We start from the raw sequence: 18,691 nt of genomic DNA, 5'->3' as shown, positions 1-18,691 counted from the left end.
GAATACCCCAGGGACGTGCTCACCCACGATTGGCATCCGGGTCTACTGTATGCCTTTCCTCCATTACCTTTAATCCCCAGAGTACTTCAGAAAGCCAGACGCCTCGAGACAACTGATCCTCATTGCCCATTTTGGCCTTGGCAAGTGTGGTTCCCCCTCCTACGGTCTCAATTGAGGCATCCATCCTGGGTGCTCAATCCATTTCTGGATCTGCTATCTCATCTATCTCATCTACCACTCCCGAACCTTCAGACCTCACATCTGACAGCATGGTGTTTCCACTTCCAGTGAATTTGGCTACGTCCAGGCTAGCTTCACCCATAAAGCAGATTATTCTTGCTTCCCAGAGGTGCTCCACTAGGAAGGTTTATTCCAGTAAATGGAAGAGGTTTTTGATTTGGGCGAAGAATAGGAATTTGGACCCCTTCTCTACCTCTATTCCCAAAATACTTCTCTTTTTGACCTCTCATTTTAAGGAAGGGGGCTAGTTTTTCCACTAGCAAGGTTCATTTTGGAGCGATTTCGAATTTTCACCTTGGTGGTAATTCTGCCTTTTCTGCGCACCTTTGTAAGGTCTTCTTAAAAGGTGGTTTTCTATTATGGCCTCCTGTGAAAACCCCTTCTCCCCCATGGGATCTCACTTTGGTCATGCAGGCTTTGACAAAACCACCCTTTGAACTAGCGGCTTAGTGCGATATTCATAGGTTCATAGGTTGGTACTAGGCTATCAGCCCTAGGGCCTATACAAGCCTAGCCATAACAATTCCCTGGCTATTTCTTCCCACATTATTTACTTTCCTGGACCCCTGTCTAGCAGGGCGACTGACGTGATCCCTGGGGTGAATTTCCTTTCTCCCATTCAATCGTCAAGGTTCCTCTTGAAGAGGTCCAAAGAGGGTACTCTGCTTGACATGTATGGGCAATCTATTCCAGAGTCTGGGGAGTCTCTGGGTCAGGAACCTATCCTTCCAGCATGTTTTGTTTATTGTGATGACAAGGTTTAGATCCCTGGGGCGTGTAGCTCTGAGGGATTGGGATTTCTTTAAGTGTAGCATGTCCAACAGCTCTGGGTTTGACATGGCCTTGTATGTTAAGCAGAGATTGCCTCTGAGTAGACGATATGCGACAGAGTATAGCTGGAGTTTAAGGCGGTCAGCGTAGGGCATCTGCTTTAGGCCTGTGATTCTTTTAGTGAGGTATTTCTGAGGCCTTTCCAGTTTCAGATGTCTTACATACCAAATGGGGAGTTGTATTCTATAATGGGTCTAATGAGGGATGAGTACAGTGGGACAATGACCTCCTTTTTTCTGGATGAAAAGCCCTTCGTGATGAGGTGTGCCACATAGAAGGATTTCCTGACTGTTGTGGCGATGTGGTTATCGAATGTGAGACCACTGTCCACCTGTGTCCCTAAGTCTCATCACACTTTCTGTGTTTAGTGTACTGCCACCTATATGGTAATTCATGGATACATGTTTTTTCCCCAAAGGGGATAACAATACATTTCTTGGCATTGAGCTTGAGCCCATGGCTCTGGCACCAAGCATCTGTTTCTGTAAGGCCCTTTTGTAGAGTATCCACATCATTTGGGGATTCAATAATGGCTCTCAGTTTGCAGTCATCTGCAAACTTTGTTAGCTAGAGTCCCTTTGTGTTGACCTGTACTTCAGAGAAGTAGATGCCAAACAAGAGCGGCCCCAGGACTGAACCCTGAGGTACTCCACTTGTCACTTGTCTGGAGCTGGATTTGGAGTCGGCTACTTTTACAGTGTGAGTTCTGTCAGTAAGCCATTTAGCAACCCATTGGGTGACATGGGGATTAATGCCCAACTTAGTAAGTTTATCTATGATTCCAGAGTGGGTGATGGTGTCAAAGGCCTTGGCAAGGTCTAGATAGGCTGTGTGGACCACCTTACCCTTGTCCATGGCTCTGGAGACTGATTCAAAGAAGTCAATATTAAGTTTCTTTCTTGGAATACTGCCTTTTTAGTGGCAGCAACTTTGGCAAAGAGTGTTTTGATGCTGCAAGCTATTACTGTCAAGCCGCCCTACTTAGCTTTCCATAAGGACAGTGTATGTCTGAAACCAGATCCATCCTTCATGCCTAAAGTGGCCTTAGTGAATCTCAATCAGTGTATTCATCTCCCAGTATTTTTTCCTAACTATTGCAATAAAGGGGAATATATCCTGCACACATTGGACGTTCGTCAGCTTCAATTTTATTTACATAGAATGCAAGAATTTAGGCGTTCAGACCAACTATTTGTCGCCTTTTCTATAAATAGAAAGGGCAGAGGAATTTCAAAAGTCACAGTTTCCCATTTGATTTCGCAGTGTATGTCCATTTATTCTTCAGAATGTATTCCCTTGGCTGCACCAGTGAGGGCTCACTCTACCAGGGCAGTTTCTACTTCCACTGCCTTTACAGATAGTCGGTCATTAGATGACATTTGTGCAGCAGCAACATGGTCTTCTCGCCACACTTTCCCACTATAAGTTGGATTTATTTTCTAGAGGAAGGGCTTCATTTGGCTCCACGGTTCTTCAGCATGTTCTTCCTTGAGACCTCCCAGGATTTAGGTAGCTGGAGACTCTGACCCTAATGTGAGGAATGGTGACTAGATAACATCAGATTTATAGTTATATACTTATAACGTGGCATCTGTGTTATCTGTTGTCACCATTCTTCACAGTCCCAGCCTCCAGCCCCCTTCCTAGAAGATTGGTTGGATTTTGGTGGTCCTGTTTTACTTTAGTACTTAGGTCTGCCTTCTTCACGTATGCAAACTCGATCGGAGGGAGTGGACGGCAACAGAGCATTATGGGAGGGGAGGAGCTTGAGCTAAGCCATGTTCTGTATATGCTGGCTCAGATCCGATATCGGATTCAAGACCCTAACCTGATGAATGGTGACTACAGATAACGCAGATGCCAAGTTATCGTAAGTACATAACACTAATTCCTTTACATTGTATAACGTTGAGTAGAATGTGTTGAATGAAATGGTGTAATAAAACAAATGAGATTGCATAGATGGATCCAACCATGCTCTGAGAAATACAATAATTAAGATCAGAATATTTAGTAAAAAAATAACAGACTGCAGGATTTGGAAAACATTCAAATGTAGCTGTCAATTTTCTGCTGAATAATAAATGAACAGAAAATGCTTGCTAGCTGTGTGGCACAAAGGGGTTGTAAAGCCTTGACTGTGATACAGACTGAGTGGCAACCCAGGCACTAAAGGAGCCAATAGGTGGGAATGAGTGGCTGATTCTGGCTTGCCTGACCATGTTGTGAGGGTAGAAGTATGCCCCATTGCTTTATTGGCATGTAGCAGAAGCTGGATGCCACAGTGGTCTTTTGTAAACAGCACTTGGGCACTGTTGTTACTGTGCATTACAGCTTGTTTATTACATGGGGCTGAGCATGCACATAAGTGCATATGCTAAACAGCCTAATATTGTAGAAGTGTTCAACTAAGTTATTTGCTGCAGGTGTGGAGGTTAGACAGAGAGGGAGGAAAATCCCTATGACTACTTGAATGATTCCACTCACTGACAGCTGTCACCCCCTCTTTAGTTTGTCTTGAGCAACAGCTCATTTTATGTTCAATTAAGGATTTAAATATGGTTGTACTGTGGTGGTAATAATTTCTGATCTGTTTGGTAATAAATGAATGAAACAGCCTAAGTTTATCCAACTAGTTTGTTGATCTTTCTTTTGAAAGTGCTTCTTTTGTGAAGTTTTGTGCTCCAAACACTTGGTGTTCACCCTGAATGTTTTTTTTCTAGTAACACTCAAGATGTAGATGTTCATTGTGTTCCACTGCTGCAGTCATTACACTTGGGTTATCCTGCCGTCAGGCGGTCCCGCAGTCGGCCAGAGTTCCAAAGTCTTGGTCTGGCGTTGGTTGCTGTCGCTTCTTCCCTGACGTCAGTGCCCCAGGGGTATATAATATGCAGCCGACGCCATTTTCTCCAGTCTTTCTTGCCGCGCGGTGCCCGAAGCAAAAGCAGTTTGCAAGTGCTGGTCGGCCGACTGCTGAGATTTTCGAAATCGCATTAAACTATCAGAAGTTGATCTTTACAAAAGGGAATACATCTCTGATGGCCTTAAAGTAATATTTCATGTATGAGATGTAGTGAACATTAGCAGTCAACTCAAAATGCATTTCTTCATCCTAGCCAAATGTTCTTGTTTCAACACAGGACATATCACCTAACCGGTCTCCTTTCTGAGTATCTTCTCTCTCAAGACGAACTGAAGATTGATGCACCTTAGACACTAATGTATATATTGTACTCTGGACATTGGAAGGTGCTTGTTAGTTGTAATGTCTTTGCACACTTTTTTTCTATGTAAATAGTCTAAACTGTTCTAGTATTGCTTACATTTCTATGTTTTTTTTAATGTGTATTTCATCTGGGCTGAATGTGAAATTGGTCAGTATGGATCAGTGCGGTACCCCGGTAATCAAAAATAAAACAATCACATGCTGCTCAACTCTGAGCTTACCAGTCTTGGTATTGATTTTTTGTGTTACTTGTGTATTTCTTTTGATAGCGATATCTTTTCACTTTAGTAGTGACTTGTTTCATGTACCTTATATCCGTTACACTTTTGAAATGGGACCAGATCTCCCATTGTCCCCCGACTGTCTTATTCCTTAACACTGCTTGCAGAGTTCAGTATTGTTTCCAACTCTTCAGTACTGTTGAAATGCAGAAGTAGAAGGGTTTGCATAAGTTAATAATTTCTTGAACTCGTGTGAAGGTGGGAAAAATTTATGATGTCGTCCTTGTTGCAGTATATCTGTTTTCTCCTCTTGCTACCCGAACATCTGGTCAGTATACATAAGATTTCACTCACTGTATGCTGTGCGAGACATCTGACGTGGCTAACAGAGTGTGGGCTATAAAAGTGAAGTCTGCACGCACCAGCCCTCAGAACTTCTCAGATGCCAGTCGAATGTCAGGTGTTCTTGCCTTCCTGGCTGTCTGATTCTAGAGATATCAGCTTCTTACAGTCATTGTTTTTCTAATGTTTGTTCATGTCATCCAGAAAGGGCAAGTGTAAGTGCGTCTGTCAGATACCTCACAAGGACGCCCACGATCAGTGCTTGTTTTAAGTAGGTTGCACGTTACAAGAACTGCACCATCTGCAATGCATTTGTGCCCAAAACTCTCCATAGCCGACCCAGATTGGCAGGCTTTTAGTCAAAGCCTGCTTAATGCCTTTATGGCCTTATGGCGTACCACTCCAGGAACATTCACAATTCATCCTCTAATCCTGAGCCCCAGGTCTCCGGCATTAGATCCCTCTCGGAGGGAAGAGGAAGAATACTCCAATTCTTCTTTTGAAGAATCCCATTCTTATGCCTCCCAGCTGCCTTCTCCCCTGAGATGTTGTTCCCCAGAGGAAGAATATGTTGATCCTGACTCCCCATCAGAGGATCTAACCTTTGGGGAAACTGTTGCCAAAATGAAGTAACAAAGTGGGAATCATCTGAAATGACAGAGCTACAAAACAGTTATTATGATCTCATTCAGATAGATTTCCCAACTCCTACTGCTGTTTCTCCCATTCTTCCTGCTTTCCTGGATGCCTTCTCAGCAGCATCTCTGAACATGGACTCTCAGCCCCCTGCACCACACAGGCCTGATGAGGATTTTTGCAGTCTCAGGGACTTTTTAAAACCTAAGTGCCCTGCTGCAGACCCTGCCCACAGTTTCCTTTTCAACTGACAAGGCTTCTAAACTACTGCCTTCTACCACCCTGCTGACAAGGACAGCAAAACCATGGAGCGTTTGGGTAAGAAAATCTATACTTCTGCTACTCTGGTTTTCAGAGCAAGTAATTATCAGACACACATGGCTAAATATGCCTTATCCCTTTTGGAGAAGATTTCAAAGGAGTTGTCTGACTCGCGTGACTCTGCAGCCAAAGCTCAACTGTGTTACTTAGTTGCCCTTACTTCTCAGGTTACCAGACACACTATCAAGTGCAGCTATGATGCTGCTGAGGCGTCAGCCAGGTCAGCAGCGTCAGCCTTAAGAAGATATTCCTGGCTATGCCTCCAACCCCTACCAGATGATTTTAGAGCTAAGCTGGTTGATGCTCCTTTGGACAATACAACCCTGTTTGGAGCAAACGTGGCTGACTTATTCAAGTCCTTACAGCAAAAGGGTAAAGAGATGTAGAAATAAACACTTGTTTCCCCTATTCCAAAATTCCAGAGGAGTTATCTGCCAGAACACAATTTATCAGAAAACACTCAAGCCCTGCTTCATCTACCAGGCCTTGAAAAACCTCTAGGAAGCAACCCACTCCTACCAGAGCCACCCCATCGACCAGCCAGAGGCCACCCTTTCAAGACAGTTCGGGTAGTGTTTGCGAAGGTCCACGTACTGATTTCCTCATTCACCTGTTAGAGTTTTTTTTAACTCACAATTGTTTTGTATTTGACAACAAATAATCTGAAGTTGTTAATCTTCTTCCTATCCATCACTGATGGATTCGGTTCTGAGCCCTCGGAACAGAGTTGGCTTTATACCAAGCTTGCGTGCACCAAAAACTCTCGAAGCTAAGCTGCTACCCACAATGCCCTTCACTCATTTACCTCAGATCTCGTTTGCCGCACAGCCATATAGTAGCGTTTCACCGAGCTCTCTAGCTAAGTCTCATATTTTTCAAATTTGTATAAATATTTGTGAGTTTTTTCTTGTCAAGTTATTATTTTCCTCTAATTACTCACTCACCTCTACCCATAGGTATCTCTTTTCTTGTACCATTGTTGGTATTTGCCCTCTTTACCATTGTGGTATTCCCAATAATATTGCTGGTATTTCCCTTTCTCTCTCTAACTTTACTTTCTAGTTTAGCGTTGTGTTTTTTCTATTATGTCTGAAATGAAAGGGACTGCAGCTGCAGATTTTAAAGACTGCTCTTCTTGCAGTGGTAAACTACCTAATAGCAATCTGCATGAGGAATGTGTGTATTGTTTGGGGGTTCCGCACTTATCAGAGTAACCTCCCTGTGACATTTGCATCAGTTTCAGTCAGCGGACGCTGAATGAAAGACGAAATAAGTTAATCCTCAAGGGCCTGCTTCCTTCTCTTTTTTCGGAGGTTATTTCTGTATCTGAAGTCTCAACCTCTCCTTCTGTGGACAAAAAACATCCTCGTTCTGACCCCTCTTCACCGGCCGGTGATGGTGGCACGCCTCATGAGCACAAGGCCCATAAGACTTCTGAGCATCGAATCGCCTCCTCGGTTCCAACCACCTCGGCTCCAAGTTTGACTCCAGTGATACATACAGAATTTTGCTATGATTGCCTTGTTGGCGCTGGTTTTGGCACTGACTACCACGGCTCCCACTGCAACTTCAGTTCTGACCAGTTTGCCTGTCTCTACCTCGGCACCAACATCCCCCATCTCTGCTCCATCGGTTCCGACAACATCTTCTGAGCCGCTATTTGCCTCAACCTCAGCTGTGACTTCGGCTCCGATTATTCCCCTACTGACAGTTTCTAAAGTGAAATCCTCTGTGCCATTTTTCAATACATCATGGATCCAGTACTCTGTGTATCCATTTGCTGGACAAGCTTTCAGCCCCTTCTTGGACTGGCCTGATTCCCCCTCAGGGGCATCGGTAAGGTCTACCAGGAGCCATCTGAAGTGGATGTGGTGCGCCTCTTTGATCAGCTGCTGACAGCCAGGGGACTTAAAAAGTTTCCTAGAGCCCATCCCACTCTGGGTTTTGGGTACATTGCCCTGGCGACCCCCACGTACTCTCTTCCCTTGGACCCCTCTGTTCGAGGCTCATATTTCTGATGTCTATGAGAGGACTCCTTGCCTCGGCGCTGACAATGACTGTGTTTGAGGCTCTGAGGCCCCTTTGGGTGTCTGCTCTGTCAGAACCCACCCTTCCTCAATCTCTTGCTTGGGTGGAACCCACAGTTCCCGTTGTGTTACCGGTTCCATCTATGGGTCCGAGGGTGACTCCCTCACCAGTTTTGCTTAAGGCTCCATCCCTGGGAGTGGACCGTGGGGTGTGACCCTGTTTCCAAAATTGTCTTCTTCGGTTCCAGGCTCCCATTCCTCTTCAGTTGGGCCTGCTTTTTGGGTGATGGAGAGGGTGCTTGCTTCGAGCAATCATCCTACATCAGACCTACCACCCGTTGTCTCTGAGCTGCAGCTATCAAAGGCCACCCCCTCAGGACTTCGAGAGCGCAAGACCGAGGAGACCCCTGTACAGGGTATTTTCCTTTGAGTCTTGTTGGATGCTCCCACTGAAGAACCCCTTCAGAAACGGGTGTGTAAGAGGAATGCATGGACTCCCCAGAGGAGTCCCTCACAGAATATATGGACTATGATGATGGGGAAAGGGTCCCCACGGTCCCCCCTGACTGTCTCATTTGGAGACATCCTAGAAAGTTTGAAGCAGAGAGGTGACTGGAAGCCCGCCAACCCTTCCTTAGATGAATCCATATTCCTGCAGGCCTTCCACTCTTGGCCCTCTGCTTCTTGGATGACCCCTCCGCTGATGAGTTAGTCAGGCTCATCATGCTGCGGGCATGGAAGAATCCAGACACCGTTGAGGCCTTTCCCAGGAGATCAGATAAGATGCTCTCCCCTCCAGAGGATCAACCCCATTGGTCTAGAGGTTTGCCAGTAGACGCTATGGTGGTGGCGGCCATGAAAAAGGACCTTGCGGAGGAAAGTCGTGCTGTCAACCCGCCCTACAAAGAGTCCCGGGTGGTGGACAGGTTAGGAAAGCGAGTGTTTGCTTCAGCGACCTCTGCTGTCAGGTCTCTGAACTTTTTGGCACATTTTATGAGGCTCCAGAGAGAGCTCATCACCGAGCTGTCAGGAACTCATGCAGGTCAAGTTTCGGGCGGGGCACGTGATAAAGTTGCTTCCCAACTTACCACCCTAGAGTCAGTTTCCAACTTGTCCATGAGGTTGCTGTCCCATGCAACCAAAGGGGCGGCTAGACCTGCGGGTGCAGGCGTAGTTGTGAGACGCCATGCCTGGATGCGCATTTGTGACCTCGTGGTCTCCAAGTCTTATTTCTTAAACACCCCTATCGAACCATCAGCTCTGTTCAGTTCTAAGGTTAAGGACACATTAGCCAAATGTGAGCAGGACGGGAAGACCTTGTCTGCCGTGGGTCTACGTTTTTCCAAACCTCAGCACTCCTCCAAGAACCAGAGGAGTGGAAAGATGTGGCACAAAAAGTCTCAAAGTCCTTTCCATGAGGCACATGGTGAGGGCTCCCCCAGAGGCAGAGGGAGTTCCAATGGAAGACGCCCCTTTCGGGGCAGGGGGGGGTCCCCGAAATCAGGACTGCAGAGATTCTTTCTCACGAAGACCATATCAGCTCTCCTGAAGCGCTGCCCAATTGCTTTCCTCTGGAAGCAGTCGGGGCTCATTACTCTCTGCACCAAGCTGCCTGACTCTCTATTACAAACTGTCAGTGAGTGCAGAGAATAATTTCCAGAGGCTGTCACATCCCCCTAATCTCTTACCCAAGACCTCCAAAATCCCTTCTCGATGTTCCACCCAGTCAAAGAAATAAGAAAGCAATGTCAAAAACGAGTCATCCAACAGGTCCCCCCAGACCAGTGTGGATCCAGGTTTTACTCAAGATTCATTTTAGTGCCAAAAAAGACCTGGGACTGGAGGCCCATTTTGGATCTCGACCAGCTAAACAAATGAGTGGTTCAAACCAAGTTCCGCATGGTCGCAATTCAATCCATCCTCCCTTTTCTTCAGGAGGGGGTATGTGGATGTGCTCGATAGACCTCCGGGATGCGTATTACCACATCAAAATGGATAAACACTCCAGGAGTCTCCTTCACTTCCGGCTGGGAGCCAATCATTACCATATCAGAGCCCTGTCATTCGGTCTCTCAGCTGCCCCCAGTGTGTTCACAGCTCATCTGGGACTTAAAGGATTCCAGATGTTTCCGTATTTAGAAGATTGGCTCCTCTCCGCCCCCACCAAGAGCCTCCTATTGAGGGCCCTCTGCTACACTCTGGTACTAGCGGAGTCACTGGGCATCACCTTTCACTGGGAAAAATCCAACCTTCAGCCCTCACAACATTTGGAATTTATAGGGGCAGTATTCAACACTCAGACAAGTCTGGTCTCTCTTCCCCCTCACAGGCTTCAGAGATTAAGGGCACACGTTCAAATGATACTCTGTCAAAGGAAGGTGTCTGCAAGGGAAGTCCTTCAGGCTCTGAGGTCTATGGCGGCAGCCATCCCAATTGTTCCCCTAGCCAGATTACATATGAGGCTGCTACAATGGCTCCTTCTGTCCCAGTGGATATCCAATCTTCATCCCCTGAGCTCACAGATTCTCATCACCAACTCCTGCAAACAAGATCTCCTCTGGTGGATGAGTACAGATGAAAATCTTTGGTGTCGCCCCTTCCAGGCTCCCCAATCCAGCGCCACGGTGATCACGGACGCTTCCCTGATAGGGTGAGGAGGGGGCCACTTACAGGGAAAGTCCATCCAAGGCATGTGGTCCAGCATAAAGGTCAACTTGCATATCAATGTCCTTGAATTAAGACCGGTGCTATTGGTGTTGCAAGCATTCCATCCAATCTTTCCGTCAGGAGCGATTGCTATCCAGTCGGACGACATGTCCGTCGTTCTGTACATAAACTGGGAGGGACCAAATCCTACCCCCTATGTCACGAAGCCATGAGAATTTGGCATTGGGCGATAGCTTCCAACCACTTACTGATCGCGACGCATATCCCGGGGAGCTCCATGATTGCGGACAAGCTGAGCAGATGCATCCTCTGTCCTCACGAGTGGTCTCTCAATCCGGGTGTGACGGCAGAAATCTTCGGCCGTTGGGGCCAGCCATTCTGCTGCATTTTCACCTCCCCCTCAAACACAAAATGCAGCAGGTACTTTGCCATCTTTCCCCCTCATGGGAAGTCACCAAGAGACTCTGACTCATGATTGGTCCATGGGTCTCCTTTATGCTTATCTTCCAATACCTCTGATCCCTCTCTTTTTAAGGAAAGCTATTCGGTTGAGAAGCAAAGTGATCCTCATTGTTCCATTCTTGCCTCTTCAGGTGTGGTTTCCCTTCCTCCAACTTTACCTGTTGCAACCTCCTTGGATCCTGGGCACTTGTCAGCACTTCATATCTCACCCACAACAGCTGACTCCACCTAATCTATCCACTCTAAAGCTGACTGCTTGGCTTTTCCACTTCCGTTAGTTGCCAGGCAGGAAGTCCTCTCCTCATTTGTCCGGAATATTATCCTGGCCCTCCCATAAACCATCCACCAGAAAACTTTACAGGGACAAATGTAAAAGATTCTCTATCTGGTCACATAATCAGATGCTACATCCGTTTTCAATTCCTGTAGGTACTGTTCATAATTACTTTTCTGAGTTGTTTGACAATGGTGCATCAGCTTTTACCATTCGAGTCCATTTAGCAGCTATTTCCAACTTCCATAATGGTTCAAATGGAGTCCCGCTTATTTCCACCTGACTTTGCAAGACCTTCCTCAAGGGAATTTTCCATAGCAGGCCTCCTATCAGGCAGCTGGTGGAGGCATGGAATCTCTCCCAGGTTCTCCAGTCTCTCTCTACCCCCTTTTGAACCTGCTGCGACATGTGATCTCAAATTCCTGTCATGGAAATCCTTGTTTTTGGTGGCGGTCACTTCAGCCAGAAGAATATCCAAGTTGCAAGCCTTCTGCATCAAGAGTCCCTGTCTGACCTTCCATAAGGACAGTAATCCATCTTTTCTCCCCAAGGTGGTTTCTGACTTTTCTATTAACCAGTCCATTGAGCTCCCTGTAGTCTTTCCAAATTATTCAAACAAGGGAGAATACTGTCTGCATTTATTGGATGTTCATGGACAACTGCGTTTCCACCTGGACAGAACCAAGTCCTTGCGCAAATCGGACCGACTTTTCATTTTCTTTGCTGGTCCTAGAATGGGGGATGTGCAGTATCTAAAGTTACTTTGTCAAAATGGCTTAGGGATTGCATTACCTTCTCATATTTGCTTACGAATGTATCTAAGCCTGCTCAAATCAAAGCTCACTCGTGCGTCTGTTGCCTTCCACTCTAGGGCCTCCATAGACGACATCTGTGCAGCAGCCATTTGGGCTAAACCCCATACCTTCATCAAGCATTACAAATTGGTTCTGATCTCGAGGGGATGAGCGGCCTTTGGCTCAATGGGTCTCAGGAATGTTCTTCCATAAGGGCCACCCAGGTTCTCCAAGTAGCTTGGGATTCTGTCCCATCAGTGATGAATAGGAAGAAGATTAACTTGAGATAAAGAAGTTGTCTTACCATAACGTTCCATCTGAGTTGTTGATCTTCGTCATCACACCCTCCCACCGGCACCCACCAAGGGCTCCTGGTGGATCTTCTGGGTCTTGTGGTGTTTCAGGGTTTCTGCAGAGATGTCTTCTGACTTTGTTTCTTCTATATGTTGCATGCAAACTCGAGCTGAGGTAACTGAGTGAAGGGCATTGTGGGCAGCAGCTTAGCTCGAGAGTTTTTGGTGCCCACAAGCTTGGTATAAGGCTGACTCGGTTCCGAGGGATCGGGACCGAACCCATCAGTGATGACTGAAAGCAGATCAACAACTCAGATGGAATGTTATGGTAAGACTTTTTTTTTTTTTTTGCAGCAGGAAGGGACAGTGGTGGGGGTGTCATGCCCCCGTGTATGCTATCTTGTTTATGAACTATTTTGAGATGGTTCATACGTACAGTACAGAATATTACAAAAACTAGGGTCATGGTGTTCAAAAGATACATTGATGACCTTATTTTTATTTGTAAGGGTGAGATGGGAGAATTTCATGATTTCATGCAGACACTGCAGGATAATCACTTTGGACTTGGTTTCAGTTTCAATACCAGCAGGAATGTAATGCAATACCTGGATTTAGAGTTTTACGTGGATGAGGATTTTACAGTGGCATTCAAACCTCATGTTAAAAGTACTGGGGTCAACAATTTTCTTATGGCCGACAGTATGCATGCTCCTCATTTATTAGCATCATTGCCATACGGAGAGTATTTACAAACCGCTAATAATACTTCGGAGAGAACTACGCTAGGAAATGAATTTAAGGTCAGAGACAAATTTCAGAAGAGGGTTTATAAAGAGGAAGCCTTAATGGCAGCAGAGAATAAGGTTAAAAAGAAGCTAGGTTGTCACATACCAATGTGTTAAAAGGGTAACAAGGAACAGAGATTCTTTTCAGTTTAGGAACAAGGATAAAGTGCAGGAAACTAAGTTCTTTAATAAGTACTCACCATTTTCGGAAGTGTTAAGAGGTTTAGTTAACTGGCTTTGGCCCATCATTGTCAGTGATGAGAGGTTTGGGAAACTTTCTGGAGAGAGTAACATTATGTAGTAGATCTAAAAATTTGAAAGAACTGCTATCTATAGAAAAGTTGGATAGAGAACAGGGAAGAAAGAGCAGTTTCCCATGTGGAAAATGTATTGTGTAAAAAGATTTAAAACCTAGATGGGGCCAATATCAATGGCAAAATATATAAGGCCAGAGACCAATACAATTGTGAATTATGGGGACTTATTTACGTTATTGGTTGTGACTGCACAACAGTAAAATGGTACATAGGACAAACGAAAAGGGCAGTGAAAAAAAGAATCATGGAGCATTTAGGTGACATCAGGAGAGGTAGAATGGAAAGCCTAGTCGCTGAGCATTTCATTAGGTTCCATGAAGGCTTGGATAGATACTTCTATAGTGTGTTGGCTAAAGCCCAAACAGCAGCAAGGGGATGAATTAACAAAATTGTCTGTTAGAAACTAAATGCATTATCAACTTTAAAACCTTGTATCTGAGGGAATGAAACATAGATATAAACTTTAATGTTAGAGCTTAGATAGATGAAATAATTTAAATCTATTGCAATGTTTTGCATCAAAATTTGAAGGTTAGTGCCTATCAGTAGCTCTGCATTTAGTTTTATATCTAGTGGGTTTGTAATATTTATATTAGTTCTGTTCATCATATGAAAATTGTTTTCTGATTAATCAATTTCTACGTTGCACATATTTCCATGTGTTTTCTCTCCAATGTGAACTGTAAAAAAGTTCTTTTATAAAAGAGAAGTATATGAAATTAAAATAAATAGAAAGTTTACTTAATAGGGGCAATGTATTTAACTGAATAATTGTTTTCAGTCAATTTTAATCAATGTAATTATTCTATTAATGTAATAATATAAAAGATGGCTGCTTGGTGTAAAATTTATTCCTTGAAGGTGAAAGCCAAGGTACCGGACACACCCGTAAAGTTTTTTCTGTATCCTGGTGTGGAGTGTGTTTTTTTTTTTTTTTCAAATTATCTGTGGTTACAGTTTGTAATATAGTGTGTGACTACCTGCCAACCTTGGAGTTCCCATCTTCTCCCTCTCTCTTTGTCTCTCTCACTGTCAAGTGTTGGAGACTCATCACCTCAGACAAATGGGTCCTTCCTGTTATAGAAATCTGGTACTTCATGGACCTGGATCATTCCTCCAAAGTGGGTATCCCACAGCCCCCAAAAGAACAGCTCCCCCTAATACAACCAGTGCTAAACAAACCTGATTACTCAAGGCACCATTCAAACAGTTCCACTTACTGCAATAGGAAGAGGCTTCTACTCCAGGATTTTTCTGGTTCCAAGAAAAGACCGTCCCTGGAGGCCAATTCTGGCCCTCTCACTTCTCAACCTCTTCCTTCAGGATGTTAACCTTACCAACTCTTTCCAGTCCCTACTCCCTTAAGGGTTCATGGCCACCTTAGGCATCAAGGATTCCTACCTTCACATCCCTATAAGGCCAAGTTTCAGGAAAAAACTCTTCTCACTTTCAATTCTCTGCATTGCCCTTTGGGATTTCCAGTGCACCTAGATTTTTCACCAAATGCCTGGCTCCCATTATTGCCTTCTGCAGGACAAAAGGAATCCAGGTATTCCCTTACGTGGACAACCTGCTTATTTAGGCAGATTGCAAACAGACCCTCCTGCAACATTTGCAAGTTGCCATTACTCTCATGCAGTCCCCAGGATTTCAGATCAATTTCCCAAAATCCCAACTGGAGCCTGCACAAGACAGTTGTCTTGGGGTCAGGATCTCTACAGACATAATGAAAGCCTACGTTCCACCCCAAAAGGTGGAAAGCTTGACACAACACCTGCTTTTGGTCCTTCACACCACAGAATTGACTGCAAGCCAGCAGCTCAGGCTCCTGGGCTACGTGGCAACAACTATCCCCATGTTACCATTAGCAAGACTCCACGTGAGGAAACTACAATAGTACCTCAGGTCAGTTTGGGTGTAGCACTCCCACCCCTTAGAGTTCAGGGTTCCCCTCCTGCCCTGCCTCAAACAGGAAATATTTTGGTGGCCAAATCAGGTGAACCTCAACTCGGGGCTTCCCTTACAACCATCTCAACCCAAACAGACCATGTACACAGATACTTCAGACTCCGGCTGGGGAGCAACTCTGGGACACCTGAAAGTGCAGGGAGTGTGGCCAGTACCATACAGGAAAGAGCACATCAATATCTGAGAAATGAGGGCAATATTACTTGCCTTGCGGTCCTTCCAATCTTGACTCCATCCAGGACCCCTAAAAATCTTTACAGACAATATCACAGTGGTGCTGTATCTCAGTAGGCAAGGGGGGACCAAATCCTATTTGCCTTACAGACTAGATCTCCTGGTGTGGGAACTAGCCACCTCCTAGCGAGTGACCTTAAAGATGGTATACATACCTTCACAACAGAACTCACAGGCAGACTCCCTCAGCAGATCCGTGATGAAGGCACACGGAATGCTACACAGGGATGTCTTCCAGGACCTGGTCCACTGGTGGGGTACACCTCAAATAGACCTGTTTGCCTTCTCCATCAACAGGCAACTTCCTTCTGCACCAGACTACCAGAAGCTCAGGCTATGGTGACAGATGCCTTTTCAATTTCCTGGAAGGGGATGTTTCTCTATGCATCCCCCCTTCCCCCTTGTTAAAAAGGTCCTGCTGAAAATATAGCAGGACAGACCAAAAATCTTGCTGATGACTCCCTATTGGCCAAAACAGCATTGGTTCCCCCTGCTATTACAACTATCCAAGGGCAATCACCACGAGTTACCCCCATAGTGGACCTTCTCACACAGGGCAAGGGATCCCAAGTCCACCCACAGTGGCAATCTCTTCACCTCACCCTGTGGGTAATGGGTTTCTGAACCTTTTCAGATAGCTTTACAATGAGGATGTGCTCACTGTCCTGCAGGAGGCCAGGAAATCTTGCCTATCTGAGTGGAAGAGATTCTCTATATGGTAAAAAACAACAACTGAAAGCACTTGAAAGTACCCACAAACACCGAACAAGTGCTATGAGCCAAAGGAAACTGCAAACCACGAGTCCACTTCAAATCATTTAATAACCAGCTCCACGGACCATACACATTAACGCAGTTGCATAAAACAAAATCCCAGCTGCCATCCAATCACTTGGACTTCATCAGACAATGTACTTCCATTTAATTAATCTATATATATTAAGTTACCAACCCTCCAACCAATGTAAATCCCCCAAAGACATTCAAAATGAACCTATGAACCAACAAGCCTCATTAATATTAACATTAAGTAAAAACCGAACTAAAAAAATGCATGTGCATAACATTTAAAATGTCTGAATGTGTTTAAAACCTATAAACATGTAAATATATATAAATACAACACATAAATACATAAATTAATTTAATTACAAAATTTCATACGAACATTATGGAATAAAGTGCTTGTGCTTACTAATGTGTTTAAACATAATGAAACATCTCCCTCTACTGTCATAATTCAATATTGCACATAACATTCCATAAGCACAATAAAACCACTTCCTTTGTACTAAAATGAAGTTATAGTATAGTTCTCTATATGGTGTCTAAAAAGGCAGTTGGACCAGTTACAAAGTGAGACTCCACTAATACTGTGTGAACTGTTGCAGGCAGGGTTAGCATTCTCATCCATTAAAACCCATTTGTCTGCCATTTCTGCATGTCTTCCGCTGGATCCCCCCTTAGCTTCCAGACTTCCTGCAAAGCTGTTCCATAAGGGAGTACTTCATCTCAGACCACCAAGGAAGCCCTCTCTCCCTCCATGGGACCTGAACTATGTATTGGAGAAGCTCACACTTTCCCCATTCGAGCCTGTGACTAAAGCTTCCCTAAAACACTTCACATTAAAGTCTGCCCTCCTAGTGGCCTTGACCTCAGCTAGTTGTGTCAGAGTTACAAGCCATCATGGCTATTCCTCCCTTCCTAGTATTCCACACAGACGGTGTTAATCTTAGAACTAACCCTTCCATCATGCCCTTTCCTTAAATCAAGCCACCCACCTTCTCTAATCCATAAGGAGACAGTGAGAGAGTACTTCATTCCGTGGATGTGCACAGGCAACTCAGATTTATTTGCACAAGACCAAGTCCATCATACAGGATGACCAAGTTTGTCTCCTTCCATCCAAAGGCCCTAGGGAAGGCAGCATCTAAACAAACAATTTCAACATGGATTTCCAATCCATTAACCGGTGTTGCAAATATCATGGGAAATCCTTGCAAGGTACTGTCAAAGCACACTTGACCAGAGCAATGGCCTCCTGGGGCTTTCTTCAGGAGTTTGGACACTTCCACTATACTTGAAGCAGCCACTTGGTCTTCTGTGCATACTTTCACGAAACATTACAAGTTAGACCACATCTCCAGGGCTATCCTCAATGGATTTCTGGAGATTTCTACTAGGCCGCCTCCCCCTTCCTCGCTGTAGGTGTTGGCACTCACCCATATCTACAGAATACTGCAACTTGGGAAGAGAAGGGCATAGAAAAGTTGTGTAAAAATCTTACATAGCCATAGATGTCCTTATCTTCCATGTTACAGTATTCCTTCCCACCCACCAATCCCTGCTGGTGTATGGTAATTCCATTTCTGGTTGGCATAAGACTGGCATTACCATTCGAAGGGCGTGTTCTGACTGGGACACTCAGCTCTGAGGGCTGGTGCATGCAGATGTCACTCTTATGGCCAGTGCTCTTTTAGCCATGTCAGACATCCCACACAACATACAGTGACTGAAATCTTTTGTATACTGGTTGGGTGTTTGGGTAGCAAGAGGAGAAAACCCATATGTGCAGAACACTGCAACATGGAAGACAAAGGACATGTGTGGTTATGGTAAGGTTTTATGCAATTTTACCATCTTGCCACACAACAATGTGAAAAGCAGTAGACGTTTGACTTAATCACTCATGTAAAGTTTTACTGGTGAAATTACTTATGATCCATTGGTCCATAAACAGATGTGAATACTACGTAGCTTTATCATTTGCATTTAATCATTGTGTTTGATAACTTGGTGTTGTCCAAGTCTTGTTTACATTACCATTGTATAGTATAGGGTATTTGACAAATTCATAGACCTTCATGTTAACCTGTTTTTTTTCTTGTATTTTATCAGGCTGTAGAAGATGTCAAGAAAGGTTATATAAAAGCAGAAGAGAAGTCTTACCAGCTACAAAAATTGGCTGAGCAGAAAAAGATGGTCATGGTAATTACTTATAATCTTCTGTACTCCTTCCATCCCAGATTTTGCTAACTATATCAGGGGGG

General features: G+C 44.7%; 1 protein-coding gene across 1 annotated transcript in view; it reads left to right on the top strand.

Moving 5' to 3' along the window:
- SNX27 (sorting nexin 27) overlaps positions 1-18,691 on the top strand; it is a 2,194,393-nt gene that overhangs the window by 911,100 nt on the left and 1,264,602 nt on the right. Inside the window, exons 7-8 of the mRNA XM_044079208.1 lie at positions 12,844-13,200; positions 18,534-18,629. Of these exons, the coding sequence (XP_043935143.1) occupies positions 12,844-13,200; positions 18,534-18,629 (453 nt within the window). The remainder of the gene's footprint in view (positions 1-12,843; positions 13,201-18,533; positions 18,630-18,691) is intronic.

The sequence above is a fragment of the Protopterus annectens genome, chromosome 8.part0 (genome assembly GCF_019279795.1).
Source record: "Protopterus annectens isolate FY-2018-M chromosome 8.part0, PAN1.0, whole genome shotgun sequence".
NCBI classification, from domain to species: Eukaryota; Metazoa; Chordata; order Ceratodontiformes; family Protopteridae; genus Protopterus; species Protopterus annectens.
Note: the sequence above shows the minus strand (reverse complement) of the source record. Positions and strands in the feature narration are given on the sequence as shown.